Raw genomic sequence first — 19,476 nt, 5'->3', positions numbered from 1 at the left:
ATGTATGGTGTATATGGTCTATGTATATGTTTTGTGTATGTGTGTGTATGATATGGCATGCATGTTATGTGTATGCATGTGGTGTGGTACATGGTATTTGGGTGATGTGTACTGTATGTGATGTGTACATGTGTAGTATGTGGTATGTGTGTGGTATGTATGGTATGTGTATGATGTGTATAATGTAGTGTGTGTGGTATGTGGTGTGTGTGGTATGTGTATAGTGTGTGTGGTGTAGTGTGTGTGATATGTGGTGTGTGTGGTATGTGTATAGTGTGTATAGTGTAGTGTGTGTGGTAACTGATGTGTGTGTGTCATGTATGTGTGTGGTGTGTGTGTAGTGTATGTGTGGTATGTGGTGTATGTGGTATGTGGTGTGTGTGGTATGTGGTGTGTGTGTCATGTATGTGTGTGGTGTGTGTGGTAGTGGTGTGTGTGGTATGTGGTGTGTGTGGTATGTAGTGTGTGCGGTATGTGGTGTGTGTGTGGAATGTGTATGTAGTGTGTGGTATGTAATGGCATTCATGAGTGTGATGTGGCATACTTGTGATGTATGGTGTATATACTGTGTGATGTCGTGTACTCATGGGATGATGTCATAGGTGACATTCTTAGAATGACAGTGGTAGAGCAGCATTGTGCTTAGGCCTGGGTATCCACTTCAGCCACAGATTAGATAGATCCCAAAACTGTGTCCCTGATCACCAGATTCTATCTGAACTAGGAGACAGGTCAGACAGTGAGCAGGGATCAGGAGAAGACAGGCTTGTCCAAAGTCGCACAGCCAAAGGAAGCTACTTTCTTCCTCCAAGAGGGCCTCTGTCTTTTCTGATAGGTAGATGCCCCAGGATACTTTGTAACCTTTGCTTAGCCAGAGCTCCAACATGCAAAGTGCTGAATGGAAGAAAGTATCTACCTGTAGGACACATGGATGCCCAGGCTCTGAAAGACAACATAGGAAGGTTCATCTAAGCACCCCCAGTATCTCAGAATCCTGTGGACAAGCCAATAGAGGCACAACCGAATCTTCAGTACCCAAGGGTCTAGGTGCCCTCCAATTTCCCTCAACCCCAGGCATGCCAGAAATGTCAGAGCTGTGTCCTCTGGGTTGCACAGCTGGTCTCCTCTGACAGGCATAGGTCAAAGTTTTGGACTTGACAGGCCAGACTCTGTGCCTGGAGTGTGTGCCTGTCATTCCTTCCCTCTGTTCCCTAGAGGGTCCCAGAGCTACCCCTCAGCCCTATGGCCACAGTGTGGAGGGCCTGAGCTTGGCCTCCCTTCCCTAATCCTTGCAGCGTTCATCTGCTTTCTCCTTCTCCTGGCACCAGCCTCACCCCCTTTCCCCCACCAGACACCATTTGAAATCCACCCTCTGGCCCCACCTGGCCCCTCTACAGCAGCTGGGCTGGGTGCTTGTCTGGGGCAGGATGTGTGGAGGGGGAGCGGGTGTGTGTGGGTGCAGCCCCCTCCTCCCCAGGGAGAACAATGAAGCCGCTGGCCTTGGTGGAAAGGTGGAGGGAGTGGGTGGGGGGGCATGGAGCTGCATCAGAGCCTCTGAGTGCGGCCCCCGGGGGGACAGCTGAGTGATGAGGCCTGAGTCACATGCCCCATGTGCTCCTTGAACTCCCGCTCCCCTGCCTGTCAGGACACATCCAGAATTGCACAGGGTAAATATTTAGAGGTAATCGTATTTTTTTTTCTTTGTGGCACCTCAAACCTTCTCCTTCCTGAGGATGAGCCAGGCCTGGGATTTGAGAGAAAGAAATCCAGGTGGACTCAGGATTGCCTCTGTGAGCATCCCTTCAGAGTTGAGAGGCGAGCATCCCTTCAGAGCTGGGGGATCCTGAGGGTTGAACCCAGGCTAACATCCACCAAGGAGCCCACTTAGTTCCACTGGCCTTCGCTGTGACCATTCCTGCTGATGTCGCTGAGCCCACCCATCCCAGCCCCTCAGGCCTGCAGATGCCCTTCCATTCCCACAGGACAGCGGGGAGGGAGGAGGCAAGAGCAGCACATGTTGCACATGCCATTTTTTCTTGGCTTTACCCTGCATGGAATGTCTTCCAAGGAAGACATGGAGTCGGAGCCCAAGCTTTATCAAAGATAAAACATTTGAGACTAAACAGTCTTTTTATAGACTGGGCTCTCTCAGCACACGTCCCGCACCGTTCCCAGCCTGCCTCTCTGAGCACGCATGGAAAGCAAACCTTCTGGGCACACAGAACCTAGAAGGTTTGAGGGTGAATTGTACTTCTGAGGAAAGGGGGGAAGGCCTTCTGCGGAACTTCAGGAAGGCCTATGCTGCTCAGTGATTTGATCTACCTCTGTAGCCCTAGGGAGCAGCACACAGAGACAAGAGTCAGCTGGTAGGAGTTTGAGATGGGATGGGGCCCAAATGTGTCAGGCATCTGTCTGTAACATCGCCACTCAGTCAGGCACAAACAGAAGAAAATGTTAACATTGGGCAGTACCCACAAATCAAGTCGTCGGCTCTCCCCCGCCAGGTCTGTAGAGCTGAGACTGTTGTACGTAAGACACCAAGGGGAGAATGGAAGGAAGAAGGCAAATACTTATGAACTATGTACTCTTTACCAGGCAGTCTGTAAACATTAGCTCACCTAATCCTCACAAAGACCTTACCTATTAATCCTTTTTTTTTTTTAATGGATGAGGAAATGGAGGCTCATGATGGTCAAGGTGGGTAACCAGAGGAGACATTTGATTTGGGGGCTCTCTGACTCCATTCAACCCTCTTTTGTTTGTTTTTAAATTTTACTTTTTAAACTTTTGTGTGTGTTGGGGGAGAGGAGTGTCCAGGGGACACTGAACTAAGTTTGGACATTGGTTCTCTCCTTCCATCATGTGAGATGGGGGAATGAGCCTAGGCCATTAGCCTCAGCAGGAGGTCCCACCCCCGGTGGTACGCGCCCCCCCCCCCCCCGTGCCTCCCCTGCCTCCCTCCCCCGCCCCAACAAGTCGCTGGCCCTGTATGTTTGCTTGGATGTAAAATAACAGTTCTCCTGGGATTATGGTAAGGTTTAAATGGGATTATTTGGATAAAGGCTAGTTAGTGCCTAGTATTAAAGTGGGGCTTCAGTAATGTTGATGGAATTATAGTGACGGTTTTGCGTGCAGCATCTTGGGGAGCAGTAACATAAGTTCTTTTGGATAATATAGGTACGTTAGAATGCTTTAGATGGTGACTACTCAGCTTTGCCCATCCAGATAGATACTCAGGTACCTGGGCAGCTTCTGGGAAGTTCCAAGAAGTCAAGAAAGGCAGAGGTCTGGAGAAGTAGAGCCAAGAAGAGGGGGCTGGCAGAGACCTCAGCCTGCAGGGAAGCCCACCATTACTGAGCAGGGCAACACATGTGACTGGGGAAGAAACTGGGTTCAGGAACATCAGAGCCTGCTACATGGGTAGTGACCCTGGGTCTCAGAATGAAGACTGTATTCACTACGGACCTTACCTCCTGCTATGAAATCACCTTCTTCTTCTTCTTCTTCTTCTTCTTCTTCTTCTTCTTCTTCTTCTTCTTCTTCTTCTTCTTCTCCTTCTCCTTCTCCTTCTCCTTCTCCTTCTCCTTCTCCTTCTCCTTCTCCTTCTCCTTCTTCTTCTTCTTCTCTTCCTCCTCCTCTTCCTCCTTCTCTTTCTACTCCTCCTCCTCCTCCTCTTTCTCCTTCTCTTTCTACTCCTCCTCCTCTTCCTCCTCCTCCTCTTCTTTTTCCTTCTTCTTCTCCTTCTTAATTATTATCATTAGTTAATATTATTAATTATTATTTTTACCCCATGGCTCCTCTCTTAACAGTGAGGTGGTTTTCCTGGCTAGCCATATCTAGCCCTGGAAGAACCTGCCAAAGGAAGCATGAAAAGCAGAGGGGACAGCAGAGGGAACCAGAAAGTGATGGGTTTATTTGCTCCTAGAGTTACATGTGGCTGCTGTTGCCAGACAGCCAGTGGGGTCCAGATGGCATTGTGGGAAGCTGGGCAGTGGTGGCGCACGTCTTTAATTACAGCACTTGGGAGGCAGAGGCAGGCAGATTTTTGAGTTGGAGGTCAGGCTGGTCTACAGAGTGAGTTCCAGGACAGCCAGGGCTACACAGAGAAACCCTGTCTCGAAAAACAAACAAACAAACAACAACAACAACAAACAAATGGCATGGTGGGAAGATGGAGGAACAGTGGGAAACCCTGGGGTCCCCCGAACAGAGCTGGAACTGACCATCACAGACAGTACAGACGGGTAACCATAGGCTGCTCTCCACTTTCTCTCCACCCAGAGACCTCAGTATGAACAACCTCACAGAGCTTCAGCCGGGTGTCTTCCACCGCCTGCGCTTCCTGGAGGAGCTGTGAGTTGATGGGTGGGCAGGAGTTGGGGTGTGGGAGGGAAGGGTGTGTGGGTGGAACTCTCTGGTCAGCAGCTGTAGGGACCTGGGTTCTCCAGAGCAGGCTGGAACTCGAGGGAGAAGGCAGAAAGCAGGGCTCGGGAAACAGGTGTTTAGTTGAGATCTGATACATGGGCAAATTCCTGAGTCCCAGTGTTAAGCCATGAGGCATTGGAGGTGTGAGCCAGTGCTCTCTGAAGCTCTTTCTCCTGCCCTTTGTTTTAATTGAACTAAATTAATTAATTAGTTTGTTTGCTTATTAAGACAGGGTCTCACTATATAATTCAGAGTGGTCTGAAGTTCACGGTTATAGCTCAGACGGGTCTTGAACTTAATACTTATCTTGCTTCAGCCTCCTGAGGACTGGGATTTTAGGGATGTGTCACCATACTCAGCATAGCTTTCCTTCTTTAAAAATTTTATGAATATGGCTGGGTTCATGTATCTCTGTGCACAACATGCATGCCTGTTGCCCTGGGAGCCAGAAAAGGGCATCAAAGCCCTTGAAATTGAAGTTATAGATGGTTATGAGAGCTGCCCCATGGGTGCTGGGAATTGAACCCACTGTCTGGAAGAGCAGGCAGTGTTCATAAGCCCTGACTCATCTCTCTAGGGCCTAGCTTTCACTCATGATCCCACCTTTCCCTGAAAATCACCTTTGAACTTTCATCCCTAATATAAAGGCCTGCAGGAAGGAAAGTTCCATGTAGGCAGAGCTGGTGGTAGGCAGAGGAGCCGGGTTTAAAGACAGCAGAGGTCATTTTGAGGTGGGCGTGGCACAGCTGGGATGGGAATCTAAAGGAGAGCTAAGGCATTTAGTAAGCCCAGCTTTCTGTCTCCCACTCCCTGAGAAGGGGCTAGCCCTGTTTTAAAGCCCCCCCCCAAAGGGAGCAACCCACCACCTCGGCCCCCATCACAGAACCCAAGGGTGGAGAACCCAGCTATCATCTTGTAAAACAACAAATGTCAAATAAACAGACAGAAGTAATAGCCCATCAATGGTGGAGATCAGCCAGGGCCTCGGGTGCTCTGGCTTTGTCACTGAGCTGAGTCTTCCTTGTCAAAGCTGGCTGTGGTGGAGCATGCCTCCAGTTCTTGCACAGGGGAGGCTGAGGCAGGAGGGTTGTGAACACCAGGTCATCCTGGACTGCTTAGTGAGGCCCTGTCTAAAACCAACAATGACAAAACCCCAAACAACATCAACAACAAAACAACAACAACAACACACACACACACACACGCAAAAAAAAAAAAAAAAAAAAAAAAACAAGCCTCAGTTTTCCTTATCTAGAATTCTAGAGGTAATACAGATTGAGCATTTTCAATCCAAAAATCTGAAATCTGAAAAAATTTTAAGACAGGGTCTTAGTATGTAGCTCAGGCTAGACTAGAATCCTCTATGTAGCCAAGACTGGCTTTGAGCCAGGCAGTGGTGGCGCACGCCTTTAATCCCAGCTCTTGGGAGGCAGAGGCAGGCAAATTTCTGAGTTCGAGGCCAGCCTGGTCTACAGAGTGAGTTCCAGGACAGCCCGTGCTATAAAGAGAAACCCTGTCTCGAAAGACTAAACCCCCCCCCCCAAAAAAAAGACTGGCTTTGAATTCATACTTTTCCTGCCTTATGCTTCCAAGTACTTGGATTACAGGTATGTGGTACTACATTTAAAATCTGAACTATTTTGTGCACTGGTAGGCCACCACGGTGGGCAGTTCTGCACCTGGCTTCATGTGACAAGTAGAGGAACACTGAAATATTGTAGAAGTCAAGGATTGTAGCTCAGTGTTAGGGCTATCACTTCCAGCATGCCTAAAGTACTGGCCTCCATCTTTAGTACCCCACCCCCCAAACAAGAAATTATTGCATAAAATTACATACATACAGGATCCATGTTTATAAAGCAATCACATTTTGGTCTAGTTGGTGAGATGCTCGGGGCAAAGGCGCTTACCACCAAGTCAGACAACCTAAATTCAAAGGAGAGAACCTTAGGTTGTCATTTGACTTGAGCATGTGGGTCATGGCACATACTCACACACTCGCATGAGCACATGCACGCGCGCACACGCACACACGCACACACATACAACAAATAAGTAAATGTGAAATCAAATAAAATCCAGTGAATTTATGTTTAAGCTTGGACCCACCCCCAAGACAGCTCATTCTCTAGATGCAAATATTTGGAGATCTGAAGAAAATGAAGGCCAAACACCCCTGGCTCTGAGCATTTTAAATACAGGGTACTCTGGTATCCTGCCCCTCCCAGGATTAATGGTGAAAGAGGAGCTGATGCTGTGAGGTGAACAGTGAACCACAGAGCTCAGGAAATGCCAGTGCTGCCACCCTTTGGTACACTGGGGCTGGACCTCACCCCCTTCATGGGTTCCCTGGCAACACCTCTGACCTCTGTCTTTAATTCACAGGCGGCTCTCCGGGAACCACCTTTCACACATCCCTGGACAGGCATTCTCTGGCCTCCACAGCCTCAAAATTCTGTAAGTAGAGGCTAGCCCTTTCATATGAGGACGTAGTGCTGAGGATGGCAGTTGGGGGTGGGGTGGGGTTGTCACTCAGAGTCTGGCACTGGTCCTGGTTTCCGTATCTCCATTCCTTATTTCTCTCATTATTTCTATGTCTTTTCTTTCCCTCATCTGATGTGTAAACACAGATTAAGAGGAACCCAAAGTGCCTGGCAGCCCTTCAGAGACGAGGCAACTCTGTTTACGAATGGTGATCGTTACAGGGCTCTGTTGGGGTTTCTTTTTTACATTTATTATTTATTTGTGTGTGTGTCTGTGTCTGTGTGTTGGATGAGTGTGGAGTCCAGAGGACAGCTTTGGCTCTCTCCTTCTACCACATGGGTCCCGAGGATAGAACTCAGGTCATCTGTCGGGCGTGGCAGCAGGTGCCTTTCCTCACCGACCACATCATTGCTCCTCTGTTTTAAGTTTTGAGGACTGAGGATGTAGTTCAGTTGGTAGAATGTTTGCTTAACATATAGGAGGCTCTGGGTTAGGTCCCCAGCACGGTAGAAACGGGGCATGATGGTGCATGCCTGTAATCCCAGAACTCTAAGATCCTCATATTAGAGAAGTCCATAGGATCAGATTGCCTCATCCATAAGGTGCTTGCCACGTGAGAATGAGGACCTGAGTTGAATTCCCAGCCCCGTTATAAAGCCATGTGTGATGGCTTGTGCCTATAAGCCATGTGTGATGGCTTGTGCCTACAAGCCTGGGTGATGCCTTGTGCCTATAAGCCTGGCACTTCTTAGAGGAAGAAGGTAGAGCCTGGGCTCAGTTGCTAGCCAGCCTAGCCAAAGGGGTGAACCTGACCCCAGTGAGAGACCTGGTCTCAAAACAACACCCCCCCAAACCAAACAAACCAAATCAATCCAAACAACAAAACAAATAAACAAAACAAGGAAGAAAGGAAGAAAAAAGAAAGAAAGATAGAAAGAAAGAAAGAGAGAAAGGAAAGAAAGAAAGAAAGAAAGAAAGAGAGAGAGAGAGAAAGAAAGCGGTGCCCGGTGGTGACTCATGCCTTTAATCCCAGCTCTTCAGAGGCAGAGGCAGGCAGATCTCTGAGTTTGAGGCTAGCCTGGTCTACAGATTGAGTTCCAGGGCTACACAGAGAAACCTTCTCAAAAACCAAAACAAACAAACAAACAAAAAAGCAAGGCAGAGGCGGTTGCTTCTTCCTGAAGAATGACCCCGAGACTGACCCTGTAGTTTATGTGCACATGAAATCACACACATGCAGCTGCACAGCGGTTAAGAGGCACGTGCACACACACAAATGAACTTCAAGGTCATTCTCAGCTATACAGTTTGGAAACTTTGTAAAACCCAGCACTTTAAAATTTTTCTTTGTTTTAGTTAACATACAAGATAATAGGTTTTCTTTTTACTTTTCTCTATGCTATAATCATTTTAATGTCCTTACTAAGGAGCTATCTCAAGACGCTAGCAGAGGGGAAAGTAGTATTCACTGTGACATTTTATCTGTATGTGTCATCATACTGTGCTCAGACTTACTGCCCCCCCATCCCTCAGTTTGTCCATTGATTTGTTTGTTTGTTTGTTTGTTTTTGGTCTTTGTCTTTTTGAGAGAGTATCTTTTATGTAGATCTGGCTGACCTGCATTTCAATAACTCAATAAGTAGGCCAAGATACCCTCAAATTTGTATTGATTCCCCTTGCCTCCTGCCCTTGTAAGCATGAGATACCCCATTCAGCTTTTTCCTTTTCTTTTTTCCTTTTTTTTCTAGACAAGGTTTTGCTTAGTTCAGGATAGCCCTTCCTCCTTAGCTCAGGATAGCTCAGACTCTGAGGTGCTGGGATTATAGGTACGTGCACGCCCAGCTCCATATATGCCTCCTCTTCCATGTTTCTCCTTAGTCTCTATGTCTCCAGCTCTTAGCTCTCACAATTATTGTGAAGGGATTTCCTTTGAACTGGGCTGCCTCTTCTGGTCCCTTCATATCTTCTCAGCATCAAAAGGAGCATGAAGTTGGGAGAGGACCTGGGTTCCTTCACTTAGCTCTCCTGCAAGTGAGCCTATTGTAGAGAAGGGAAGGGGACGCTGTCCACTCCCACCCTAACCCATGAGACATCTTGTCCTCACTAAGTCTGTCTTTCCAAAAGGGGTAAAGGTGGGAAGAGATAGGAAGAAGTGGATACAGAGTCTGCAGGATGATGGAGATCAGAGAGGGCACAACATCCCAGGGACCAGTGTGAGAAAAGCGAACATTTGAGGGGCTTTTCCTAAAGCAAAAGAGTGAGCTCTTGGGGCTCCCCTAAAACAGCAAGCTCCTTCCAGGTCTGCTGTTTGGTCCAGACTCTATGTGCAGCTCTCCTCTATACGGTTGTGCAGGTTTTCTGCTGCACAAAAGCATCTTAACGAGGGGAGAAGTCCTTGACCCTAGTTCCGTGCCTGGGTTTGGAATGGTATCCACCCAAAGGCAGATTCCTCTCCTGTTTTCTCAAAGTAGTTCATGACAGTGGTCTTTCCACCTTCCAGTTTCCAGGTGATTGTTGGTCTGTATCTGAGCAATCTGTGTCTCTGGTCTCCAGCTCCTCTCTCCATTGGCCTCTCGATTGCTGACTCTAGGGCTCTGAGGCCTCTGTGTATTTACTCCCTATAGCTGTCCAGGGTGCAGGGGTGGAATGGGGGAGGAGGCATCTTGAACCCACAGCATAGTGCAGGCAGACTCCTTGGTGGCTTATCTGTGCCCAGTGGCAGGTTTAGACCTGCAGTGGGATTAGAAAGGAGGGCTCTGTTTGCTGGGCCTTCAGAAGATGTGAGGCTCACATCCCGTTCCTAAGGCTCTGGCTTAGAGATGAGCCGCTTCTTTCTTCTCTGCCTGCATTAGGCAATAAATCAAAGACTGGAAGAAACCGCAGCCGACCCGCCCCCTTTCAAACAGCGGCGCCTGGCCCTAGTGAGCAGGTTGGCCAAAAGCTGTGTGTGGGAGCCAGGACAGCCAGGCTGCTCACCCCCACTCTGCCAGTGACCCCCATTTTGTTCCATCTTTTAAATGACCAATCACTAAAGCCTCGTATCTTCTGTCTGCAGAGCTCCCTTGTTCAGGGACACTAGGCAGGCTGGGGACCCCCACCCATCTCCCTCAGAGCTTCAGAGAAGGAGAGTCCAGGACTTAGTCCTGGATACTAAGTCCTTTCCAACATGCAATGTCATTTTTGCTGGCTGCAGGTTCTTGTCTCTCAGACCTGTAAGAAAACTAGAGCGGTAGAGCCCACTCCCACCCTTGGCCCAAGAGCTTCTCTCTGTACAAGGAGACCCTTGCTTTCTATGTTCAGACCATTCCCAAGGTTGTGGCTTCTTTTCCTCTGAGGCCTGACTAGGCCTAGAGGAAATGGGCAACATAGGGCAGGGAAATGTAAAGGATTCTCTTTGCTCCCCTCCTAAGGGACTGCAGCAGAGTCCCTCCCAGGTGACATCCCCATACTGGCTGTGGCCCTCCTCTCCTCTGAGAATTCTCCAAGTCCTCAAGCCCCACCAGCTAAGAGCGGGTCAGATCAAGAGAGTCAGCCCAAGCAGGAAGGTCTAGGCGAAGGAGGAAGGTCTAGCCTTGCACCAGTTCTGTCCCATGAGGCTGTAGGGGTCCAGATGCTAAATTCACAGAGCTGTTCTAAGGGAAACCATACTCCTGATGCCCCAGACATGTAGGGCAAAGCCTGGACCTCTGGCTGTCCTGACTGCTGTGCCATTGTAGGGCACAGAGCAACTGTAGGGGGATTCTTGGATCCTGGCACCAGCCCAAGGAGATAATTGGAGGTGTTGTGTTTCCCCACTTTACCTTCCCGCAAAACTGTCATCTTAGGAAATGAACATGCTCTAGCCTTGACCCTTTCCATCCTCTGCAGATCATCCAGGGCATAGAGCCACTCTGGTCCAGGTCAGTGTAGCCTTGACTGGAACAACCCTGCTGAGCTTCGGCTGCCTCGCACTAGGCCCAGATCTGAGTAATAGGGGTGGAGGCTCAGGGGCTTCCCTCTTTGCTTTAGGAAACCTGGGTAGGAGGTTTCCCCAGGGGCCCGGCTCCTGGATAGAGCACAGAGGCCAGAGTGAGCTTGTGACTCAGGATTCCTAGACAGTGCCCTCTCAGTAAAAACGTTCTAGAAGCTGATCTTGCTTCTGATCTTGGCCCATCCAGTCCAAGCCTGGCTGGAGGCAGAAAGGAGCATGAGGGAGTTAGATCTTGGGTCCAGCCCATGGAAATCTGGTGTGCCATCAGTTGTAGCCCTCTTTACACTGTGTGGAGCTATCTCAGGTTGGCATTTCCCACTTCCTCTCTGTTTGGACTGATGAGGTGAGTGGAACAGACCTGGGAAGGACTCATGTGGCTGGAGAGCACTGACATCTTCAGCCTGGCTCTTGAGACGCTGTGAGGAGCCCAGGGAGATCTTCTAAGCTGCTCTTCAGCATGAGGCCAAGTTCCATCCTCCCACAAGACTGGATGGCAGGAACTGGGGTTCCTCAGCAGCAGAGAGACGCAGGGCTAGACTGAAGGCCTCACCAGGAAAAGGGGCATGGGGAAGGTGGCAGGGAAAATGGCTATTCTCCAAGATGTAATCTTCCTTTTAAAATGAGGACGTTGGAATGGATTCCTCAATAGTTTTAGTTGCAGAATTAAACCCCAAACCACACACATTGGCCAGTGGCAATGATGCAGGTCTATACTTCCAGCACTGGGATGGCTGAGGTAAAGGACCACTGAGTTCAAAGCCAGGCTGAGCTATAGATAAACTGTCTCTCAAAAATACAAGACCTGGAGCTGGAGAGATGGCTCAGTGGTTAAGAGCACATGCTACTCCTGCAGAGGGTCCAGGCGCAGTTTTGAGCAGTCACACGGTGGTTCACAACCATCCTTAACTCCAGCTTCATCAGCTCCAACATCCTCTTTGGGTACCAGGCCTGCACAGAGTGCACATACATACATATAGGCAAAGCACTCATGTATGCTGAAAAAAATTCAGTGGCAGAGTACATGCCTAGCATGTAGAAGACCCTGGGTTTGATCCCCAGCACTACAAAAACAAAACAACAACGTGAATACATCAAACTGATAAAGGACCTTTTCCGGGGTGCAGGGGTTGGGTGAGCTTCAGACCCTGCCTCACTCATCCACTCAAGTATCCCCATGGCACCAGATCTTACAGAAAGAGCCTGTAGGAAAACACTGGGGTGGGGGTTGACTCTCTACTACCTGCCCCCTGCCCTGGTCTCTGAAATTCATGGTTTCTGCCCCTAGGTGCCTCTCTGGCCAGAGAAATATTCCGAGTATGGTTTTTTTAAATACGTTGGGAAGGGGTTTGCTGAGGACCAGACTTCCACTAGACACCTGTTTGCACATTGGACTCAATCTAGAGCTTGAAAATGAATAAAGCATCATCTTCTACACCGAACATAGCCCCAGAGGCTTAAGTGGGCTGTCCTGTGGCCTGAGCATTTTCCAGGTGCTTCTAATGTGCGTCGAGGACAGGGAGCAAAGGGTTAAATCCACATTGCCCCACCAGGCACAGCTATGGCTAGAAAGAGTGGACCTCAGAGCCTGGTCCTGATGTTGCTATTAATGTGATTTGTGACTCTGGGAAAATCACCTCCGCGCTCTCAGCCTCCATTGCCTCACCCTGGAGAATAAAGGGTTTCTCCCTTCCAACAGTCTCTCCACCCTTTGCAAACCAACTGTGCATCCACACAGTAGTGCTGGGGAAAGAGGCTGGGAACAGCAAAGGAAGCCGGTCAGGCCCGACACCGACACTGGTGAGCACTCCACACTCCAGCTTGCGGGTATTGATTCGCAAAAGCAAGCCAGACTGTTCCGGTGAGGCTGTTGGGGAGAAGCTGAGCTCCCTGATGCTGGAAGGAAGGAGAGTTAAGTTCCATGCAGAGGTGCTTGGACCTTGGAGGCACAGTATGGAGACTTTAAAGATCCTTCTGGGGCCAGTGAGAGGGCTCAGTTTGTAAAGGCCCCTGCCACCTCCAGAATCCACATGGTGAAGGGGGAGTCAGTTCTTACCAACTCTTGGAACTTTTCCTCTGAATTCCACATGAATACACACACGCACACACATGTACACACACACATGCACACCCACACGCACACACATGCATGTACATGCACATGTACACCCACATGAATTTAAAAAAAAGATCTTTCTAGATCTCATTGTCTGGGACTCAGCCAAAAGAAAGGTGGGAGTAGGGGATGATGTCAGTGCCGATAGATATGTTAGGGGTACTCCTGGGAGGTGCTCCTCACCTGTGCGGTGACAAACTGTAGCTTTGGGGACCTTGGAGTGGGTATACGCAGTGACCATTGCTTACCCAATCATAGTTTCTCACGTATCCTTGATTGGAGCATGCCGTGAGCTTTGTGTGGGGATCATGAGAAGGAAGGTGCAGAGCAACGAGGCGCTCACAGCTTAGGTCAGGAGGTGGGAGGGATAGAAGCACCCACAGCAGCCAGCCAGAAACTCTGCCAGCTCCCTTACCTCATGCTCAGAGCAGAGGGTTTTCAGGTCCCCAGGGGTTCCAGAGCTCTACTGTGGGGTCATCTTCAGGCCTGGTGTCCACCCAGTTCCAGGAGGGCAGCTGAGTCAAATGGTTTTCCTGGCTGCCTTGTTATTTCTTCTGAGTGGTTGTGTGAGATGGCATTTCTCACACACACTAGGCAAGACCTCATTGCTTTCACTTCATCTTATCCATCATCACTATCATCTTTGTCTGCATCATCATCGTCATCATCATCATCCCACCACCATTGTCATTTGGATAGCTGAGGATAAAGCCCAGGGCCTTGGGAATGCTGGGCAAGTCCTCTGCCAATGAGCCATACCACCAGCGCTTCTGAGAAAACGTGTTGCCTCTAGGTCTCTTCTCTTGACCAAGGAAGGAACTGAGGCTTAGAGAAGGGACAGCTGACGAGATCAGCTAGGATGCTATGAGTTCCGTCACCCTGCAGGGACCATTTTATAATGGTCCATGCAACCAACGAACAGAGATGTCTGTCACACTTCTACAGTCACACAGCTGATGAAGAAGGGCAGAGCCTAGGCTTGGGATCCAGGCTCTACAGCTTCAGACATGGGACATTGTACTTTTCAGTAAGTTGGGAGGACACAAGTTTAAAAGCGAAGTCTGAAGCCCTCAGTGTGGGCAACATACCAAGCATACAGCAGGTGCTCGCTGGGTGCTCACTCCCCATTGCATTCTGGGAGCCTCATTAGCTGTTGAGACAACCTATCAATGCTTATAGCCCTTCCTGTGACAACATGCTTAGGGCAGCCTGAGAGGAGGAAGGAAGGGAAGGCTCGGTTCCTCTGCCTCTGTTGGTAGTCGGTTGTATCCTTCCTCTCTGCTCCCTACCTACTTCCTGAATTTGTCTTGTACCCTCCTTCTCTCATGTCTGACCGTGGGACAGGAAAGACAGTTCACTTGGTAAAGTGTGAGGACTCGGTGAACTCCCTGGAACCCACATTGAGAAGAAAGCCCCATGCTGTGGCAAACCCTTGAGCTTGTAACCCCAGCTCAGGGAGGCAGAAACACGTGAGTCCCTGGACTTTCTAGCTGGCCAGCTTAGTCTACAGTGAGCTCTAGTCCAGTGGGACACCGGCCCTGTCTCAGAAAACAAGGTGGGCAGCTCCTTAGGAAGCTGGAGCTGTCCTCTAGTCTCCACCTACATAAGCACCCGTGTTCACGAACACGCACAGACACAGACACACACCACATGCATGCACACACGCACATATGCATGCACGTTCTGGTGGTAACTGCTGTCCAAGGGCCTCCGCTGTATTTCTTTTTCTTAATGTATTCATTTAATTTTATGTGCGTGGGTTTTGTTTATATGTATGTTTCTGTACCATGTGTGTGCAGCGTCCATGGAGTCCAGAAGAGGGTGTCAGGTATCCTAGAATTGGAATTATAGACAACTGTTAGCCACCATATGGGTACTGCGAATTAAACCATGGTCCTCTGAAAGGGCAGCCAGTGCTCTTAACCACTGACCCATCTTTCCAGACTGTTTTGATTTACATATTTAATTTCCCCCTTTCCATTTCTGTGTTTTCTTGCCAGCTTACCCAAGGCCCCTTTTATGCCTGGATCCCCCTGGAGTCAGCAGCGCCCCTTGTAGAGATGCTCATCTTTCTGTTGCACCCTGTTGCGTGCTCCCTGACTCTCTCTCTCCTGCATATAGGGTTTCTAGGCCCCCAGGAGCTTCGTGGTTTCGGTCTGCAGTGCCCTCCTGGGCTTTGTGGCTGGCTCTAGTGCTAGGCTGGCAGCCTCAGAAACAGCTACTTAGTGTGTGCTTATGTGAGCTTAAACCACCACAATAGGCTGATGACAGGGGCACTTCAAATTGTTTTCTGGAGGCAAGGACTCCAGAAAGCTTATCTTTGCGATGTCCTGATACTTTAGGGGCAGTCTTCAGTCTTACCTTTATCAACGTCTTCCGTCTCACAAAGAATCCCTTATCATCTCAGCTGAATAGGGAAACTGAGGCCTGGGAAATAAAACCGAAATACTTCCTGCCCCCCCCCCCCCAGATCCTTTCCTACTGTAGCTTACGCTACCCTGAAACTCAATATATATCCCAGGCTATCCTTGATCTTCTCTCTGCCTCCCAAGTCCTGGACTAAATGTCTTTGCCTCCATATTTTGCTCTTTTTTCTTTTCACCGTCCCTTTCTTCCTGCCATGTCTTCCAAGCCCACCTGAGGCACCTCTGGTACACTAGGCTGTCCAGTCCCTGTGTACATCCACCATGCCCCATTCCTGATAACAGGTCAGGAGGCTATACCTCAAACTCTGAACTCTGAAGCAGGGGAAGGGGGAGTGTTTCAAAGGAAGAGCCCCTATCCCACTGCCCTCAGTACCCAGTGACTCTTACAGACCTCTCTTTCCCCTTCAGGATGCTGCAGAGCAACCAGCTCCGAGGGATCCCAGCAGAGGCACTGTGGGAGCTGCCCAGCCTGCAGTCACTGTGAGTCATTGAGGGCCCACCTTCTTAGTCTGGGGCACAATCCAGGCCCTGCCTCACTGCCCCACTCACTGGTGCAGACAGTGCTCCTGGCTCTGCTTTCTTGAGGGTTTCATTGTCATAAATGTGTGTCCATGGCACTTGTTTGTTTGCAGGACTGTGGGAATGGAACCTCCCTAGGTAGGGCCACCAGGATAGCTGTCCTGGGGCCACTGGCATTCTGCCATGGGAGCTGGGTTGTGGGGTGGAGACTGGTGTCCCAAAGAAATACCAGGAAGGAGCTGTCTCCTCCTCTTAGCTGGCTTTTGCCCTGGGGCTCAGTAGGAGGAGTGGGGCCAGGTTCAAACACCTTCCCTCCTTGGTGGGGGTTAGGGAGTGGTAGGGGATACTGTGATCATAGACTCTGGGCCACCCAGGATAGATCCCATCTCCAGGGAACCCTGCAGTTCCCCTTTTACCCAGCAGGGAAATCATGGCAGCAGGACTAAGCCTGTCCATGGACGTGGGAATAGGTACCAGGGTCAGGGAAGCTGGTCCTACCCACCTATTGGGTTGAATGTATGCTGTGCCCAACACAGGGCTGGGAACATGGTAGGTGCCTCACATCTGCTTATAGAAGCCAGTTGAAGTTTTGGTTGCATCTCTAGCCATCCAGTGGCATGGACACATATTTTGGGGAAAGTAAAAGTTGGAGCATAGAACTCAGGTAGCATGCCATTTAGCCTGCTGGAACCTAGGCATGAGTGGTGAGTGTATAAAACCAGGCTTTCAGTGTCCTTGGCTGTAGGTTCTGCTGTGGAGAACGGTGCCTAGAGCACGGATGTGGGAATCAGACAGTCTTAACATGTCATGATTGTCCCTGAGCAGGAGGGAGGTAGGGAAGGTGGCTTCTCTTTGGATTCTACCTTTAAATCAAGGCTCCCTGGCTCGTCACAGCCACCACTGTTTTGGCTTTCTTCCCTGTGAGTACATGGGTCTACACTGCTTCTGTTGCCTGAGTATTCTGGGCGGTAGAACTTCTTCCCCCTCCCCCATTCTCTCATCTGTCTGCCCTCCATCCAAAAGGGTCTAGGCCTCTGGCCCCAGTGGCCTCTCCCTTCATCTAGCAGGATAGGTGGGCAGGATGCCCTGGAGGCCAAGGTCAGTAGCTGAAAGCCAGGAAAGCCTGTGTGTGCCGTCTTGCCGGCAGACTAAACATTTGCTTAGGACACCAGCAAAGAGTTGGGAGAGCCAAAAATAAGAGGTGGTACGTGCAGTGGGGGGAGGGGTGACATTTCAATCAAAGCATCAAACGGACTCGTAGGAAAAACCTGGACTTATTTGGAAGTTAAGTCATTAATTAAAAGAAAAAAGTGAGTCACACCGTGTGCTGGAGGTCCCTGAATGTCCTGCTTTCAGGACAGGCCTGGCACTTCTCGTTAGATGGGCAGTTACCCTCATGCTTTCTGAGAGTGGGCTGCTCTGTAGCTTGTGGGAGTAGAGCATTCACCCTGGCCCCATTGCACCCTCTGCTTAGGCAGATGAAGGCAGAAACCAAGGCAGATGGTTGGGTCTTGCCTCTTACGGTCCAGAGAACACCAGCCTGCCAGGCAAAGGTTGGCTTCAGACTGTGCCTCTGATCCTGACTACATGCCTCAGTTTCTCTATCTGCAAAGTGGGAATCATGATCTTACCCTGCCCACCTCCAAGGGCTTTCCTGAAAAGAATCCATTTGAGATGGGTAGAGAAACAGAAGGCTCAGCACAGCTGTTCATCTAACCAGTCATCAGCTTGTTCATTTCAAAGTATTTCTGAGGCTGTACTGAGTCAGCAAAATGTGATTTAGTTCTTGAAGGTCCAGAAAATGTCAATCATGTGAAGAAGTAGGGAAGGATGCAGTGGGCAGAGGGACTAGAGGAATTAAGGTAGAGAGGTAAAGAGGGAAGAGACTGGGTGAGCATTAGGGAATTTGGCTGAACTCTGTGTGTGTGTTTGTGTTGTGTTGTGTTGTGTTGTGTGTGTGTGTCCTTAGTCAGGGTTTCTATTCTTGCACAAACATCATCACCAAGAAGCAAGTTGAAGAATAAAGGGTTTATTCAGCTTACACTTCCACATTGCTGTTCATCACCAAAGGAAGTCAAGACAGGAACTCAGGCAGGTCAGGAAGCAGGAGCTGATGCAGAGGCTGTGGAAGGATGTTACTGGCTTGCTTCCCCTGCCTTGCTCAGCTTGATTTCTTAAAGAACCCAAGCCTACCAGCTCAGGGATGGCACCACCCACAATGGGCCTTCCCACCCTTGATCACTAATTAAGAAAATGTCTTACAGCTGGATCGCATGGAGGCATTTCCTCAAGGGAGGCTCCTTTCTCTGTAATAACTCCAGCTTGTGTCAAGTTGACACACAAAACCAGCCAGTACAGTGTGTATGCATGCAATTGTGCATGTGTATGCATGTGTACAGTGACTTGCATGTGTGTGTATGTGTACGGAAGAGTAATGAGGAAGTACCCAATGTAAGGACTTCAAATGGCTGGGGTTATATCCTGAGCTTTTGGAAAGTGGAAGACTCAAGAAAAGACCCCGCTCCAGACATCAAAGGAAGGTGTCACAACCAAATTCAGTCCTCACCATGTCAGGTACCTACAGTAAGACTATCTTGTTTTAAGACAAGAGGACAAACGTAGCCGAGCTCACTGCCCATAGGCCTGTGTATCACCCCCATGTGTCATATCTACCATGTGGCTTCCCCGTCACCTTCCTTAACAAGTGTCCCAGCTAACTGATGAGGGGACCTGCAGGAAAGTTTTAGGGCTATCCAAGGTAGAGTTGTTGAGGCATAGGCAGGAATATTTCAGCTGTGGGATTCCAAAGCCCATGAGAGAGACTACCATTGATCAAGACCCTTCTCCTCTTCCCAGAGCAGGAGCAAATGACAATGTCCTGCTTTCTGTTGGAAGCTGGTGCATCAATGAGGTACAGGGGCATGTCTCTTCCTATGTTCCCCCATAGTGTGAGCTGTCCTTCTTAGAGCAGGCAAGATGCCCAGAGGGGCTCATGCTATCTGACACCTCCATAAAGTGGCATCTCTGTCCCCCTGAGCCATGCTCAACCCTCGGTCAGGCATGGTTCTACCTTCTACCAGCTAGAAACAGACACAAGGAACGGGAACTAGGTATGAGGAGTCTGGTGTGGGTCTGGAGCGGGCAGGAGCAGCCAGCCTGCATCCCAGGGTCCATGTACTGAGTTGGATGTGGCACATGAGCTATTTGGTTTGGCACCTGGGCTGGCAGCACCTAACCCCCTAGCACTCTCCTTTGCACACACTTACTTCCTCTCTGACCAACATGGGAGGGGTACAGCCACACCAGACATGTCATGCCAGTCGTGAATCCAGGCCAAGAGAAACCACTGGAAGCCAGTGGAGCCTGGGGCTGAATAGAAACACAGTAGGGGTGAGGCCGGGCGCTGGGGAGGGCCCACAGAAAAGCAGAAGCAGGGCCTTCAAAGGCAGTGCCAGGTTAGGCTGGGGCTGGGGATCTCAGGCAGCACAGTGGAGAAGGGGAAGAAGACAGAAAAAATAGCCAGTCTTAGAAGCTCAGGC

General features: G+C 49.7%; 1 protein-coding gene across 1 annotated transcript in view; it reads left to right on the top strand.

The window, feature by feature from the left end:
- The window catches only part of Lgr6 (leucine rich repeat containing G protein-coupled receptor 6), a 122,482-nt gene that overhangs the window by 26,636 nt on the left and 76,370 nt on the right, over positions 1-19,476 (top strand). The window contains exons 2-4 of the mRNA XM_028764724.1: positions 4,282-4,353; positions 6,811-6,882; positions 15,827-15,898. Of these exons, the coding sequence (XP_028620557.1) occupies positions 4,282-4,353; positions 6,811-6,882; positions 15,827-15,898 (216 nt within the window). The remainder of the gene's footprint in view (positions 1-4,281; positions 4,354-6,810; positions 6,883-15,826; positions 15,899-19,476) is intronic.

This window comes from Grammomys surdaster, unplaced genomic scaffold, assembly GCF_004785775.1.
Source record: "Grammomys surdaster isolate TR1022 unplaced genomic scaffold, NIH_TR_1.0 145, whole genome shotgun sequence".
Taxonomy (NCBI): Eukaryota; Metazoa; Chordata; class Mammalia; order Rodentia; family Muridae; genus Grammomys; species Grammomys surdaster.
This window is presented reverse-complemented; position numbering and strand designations above follow the sequence as displayed.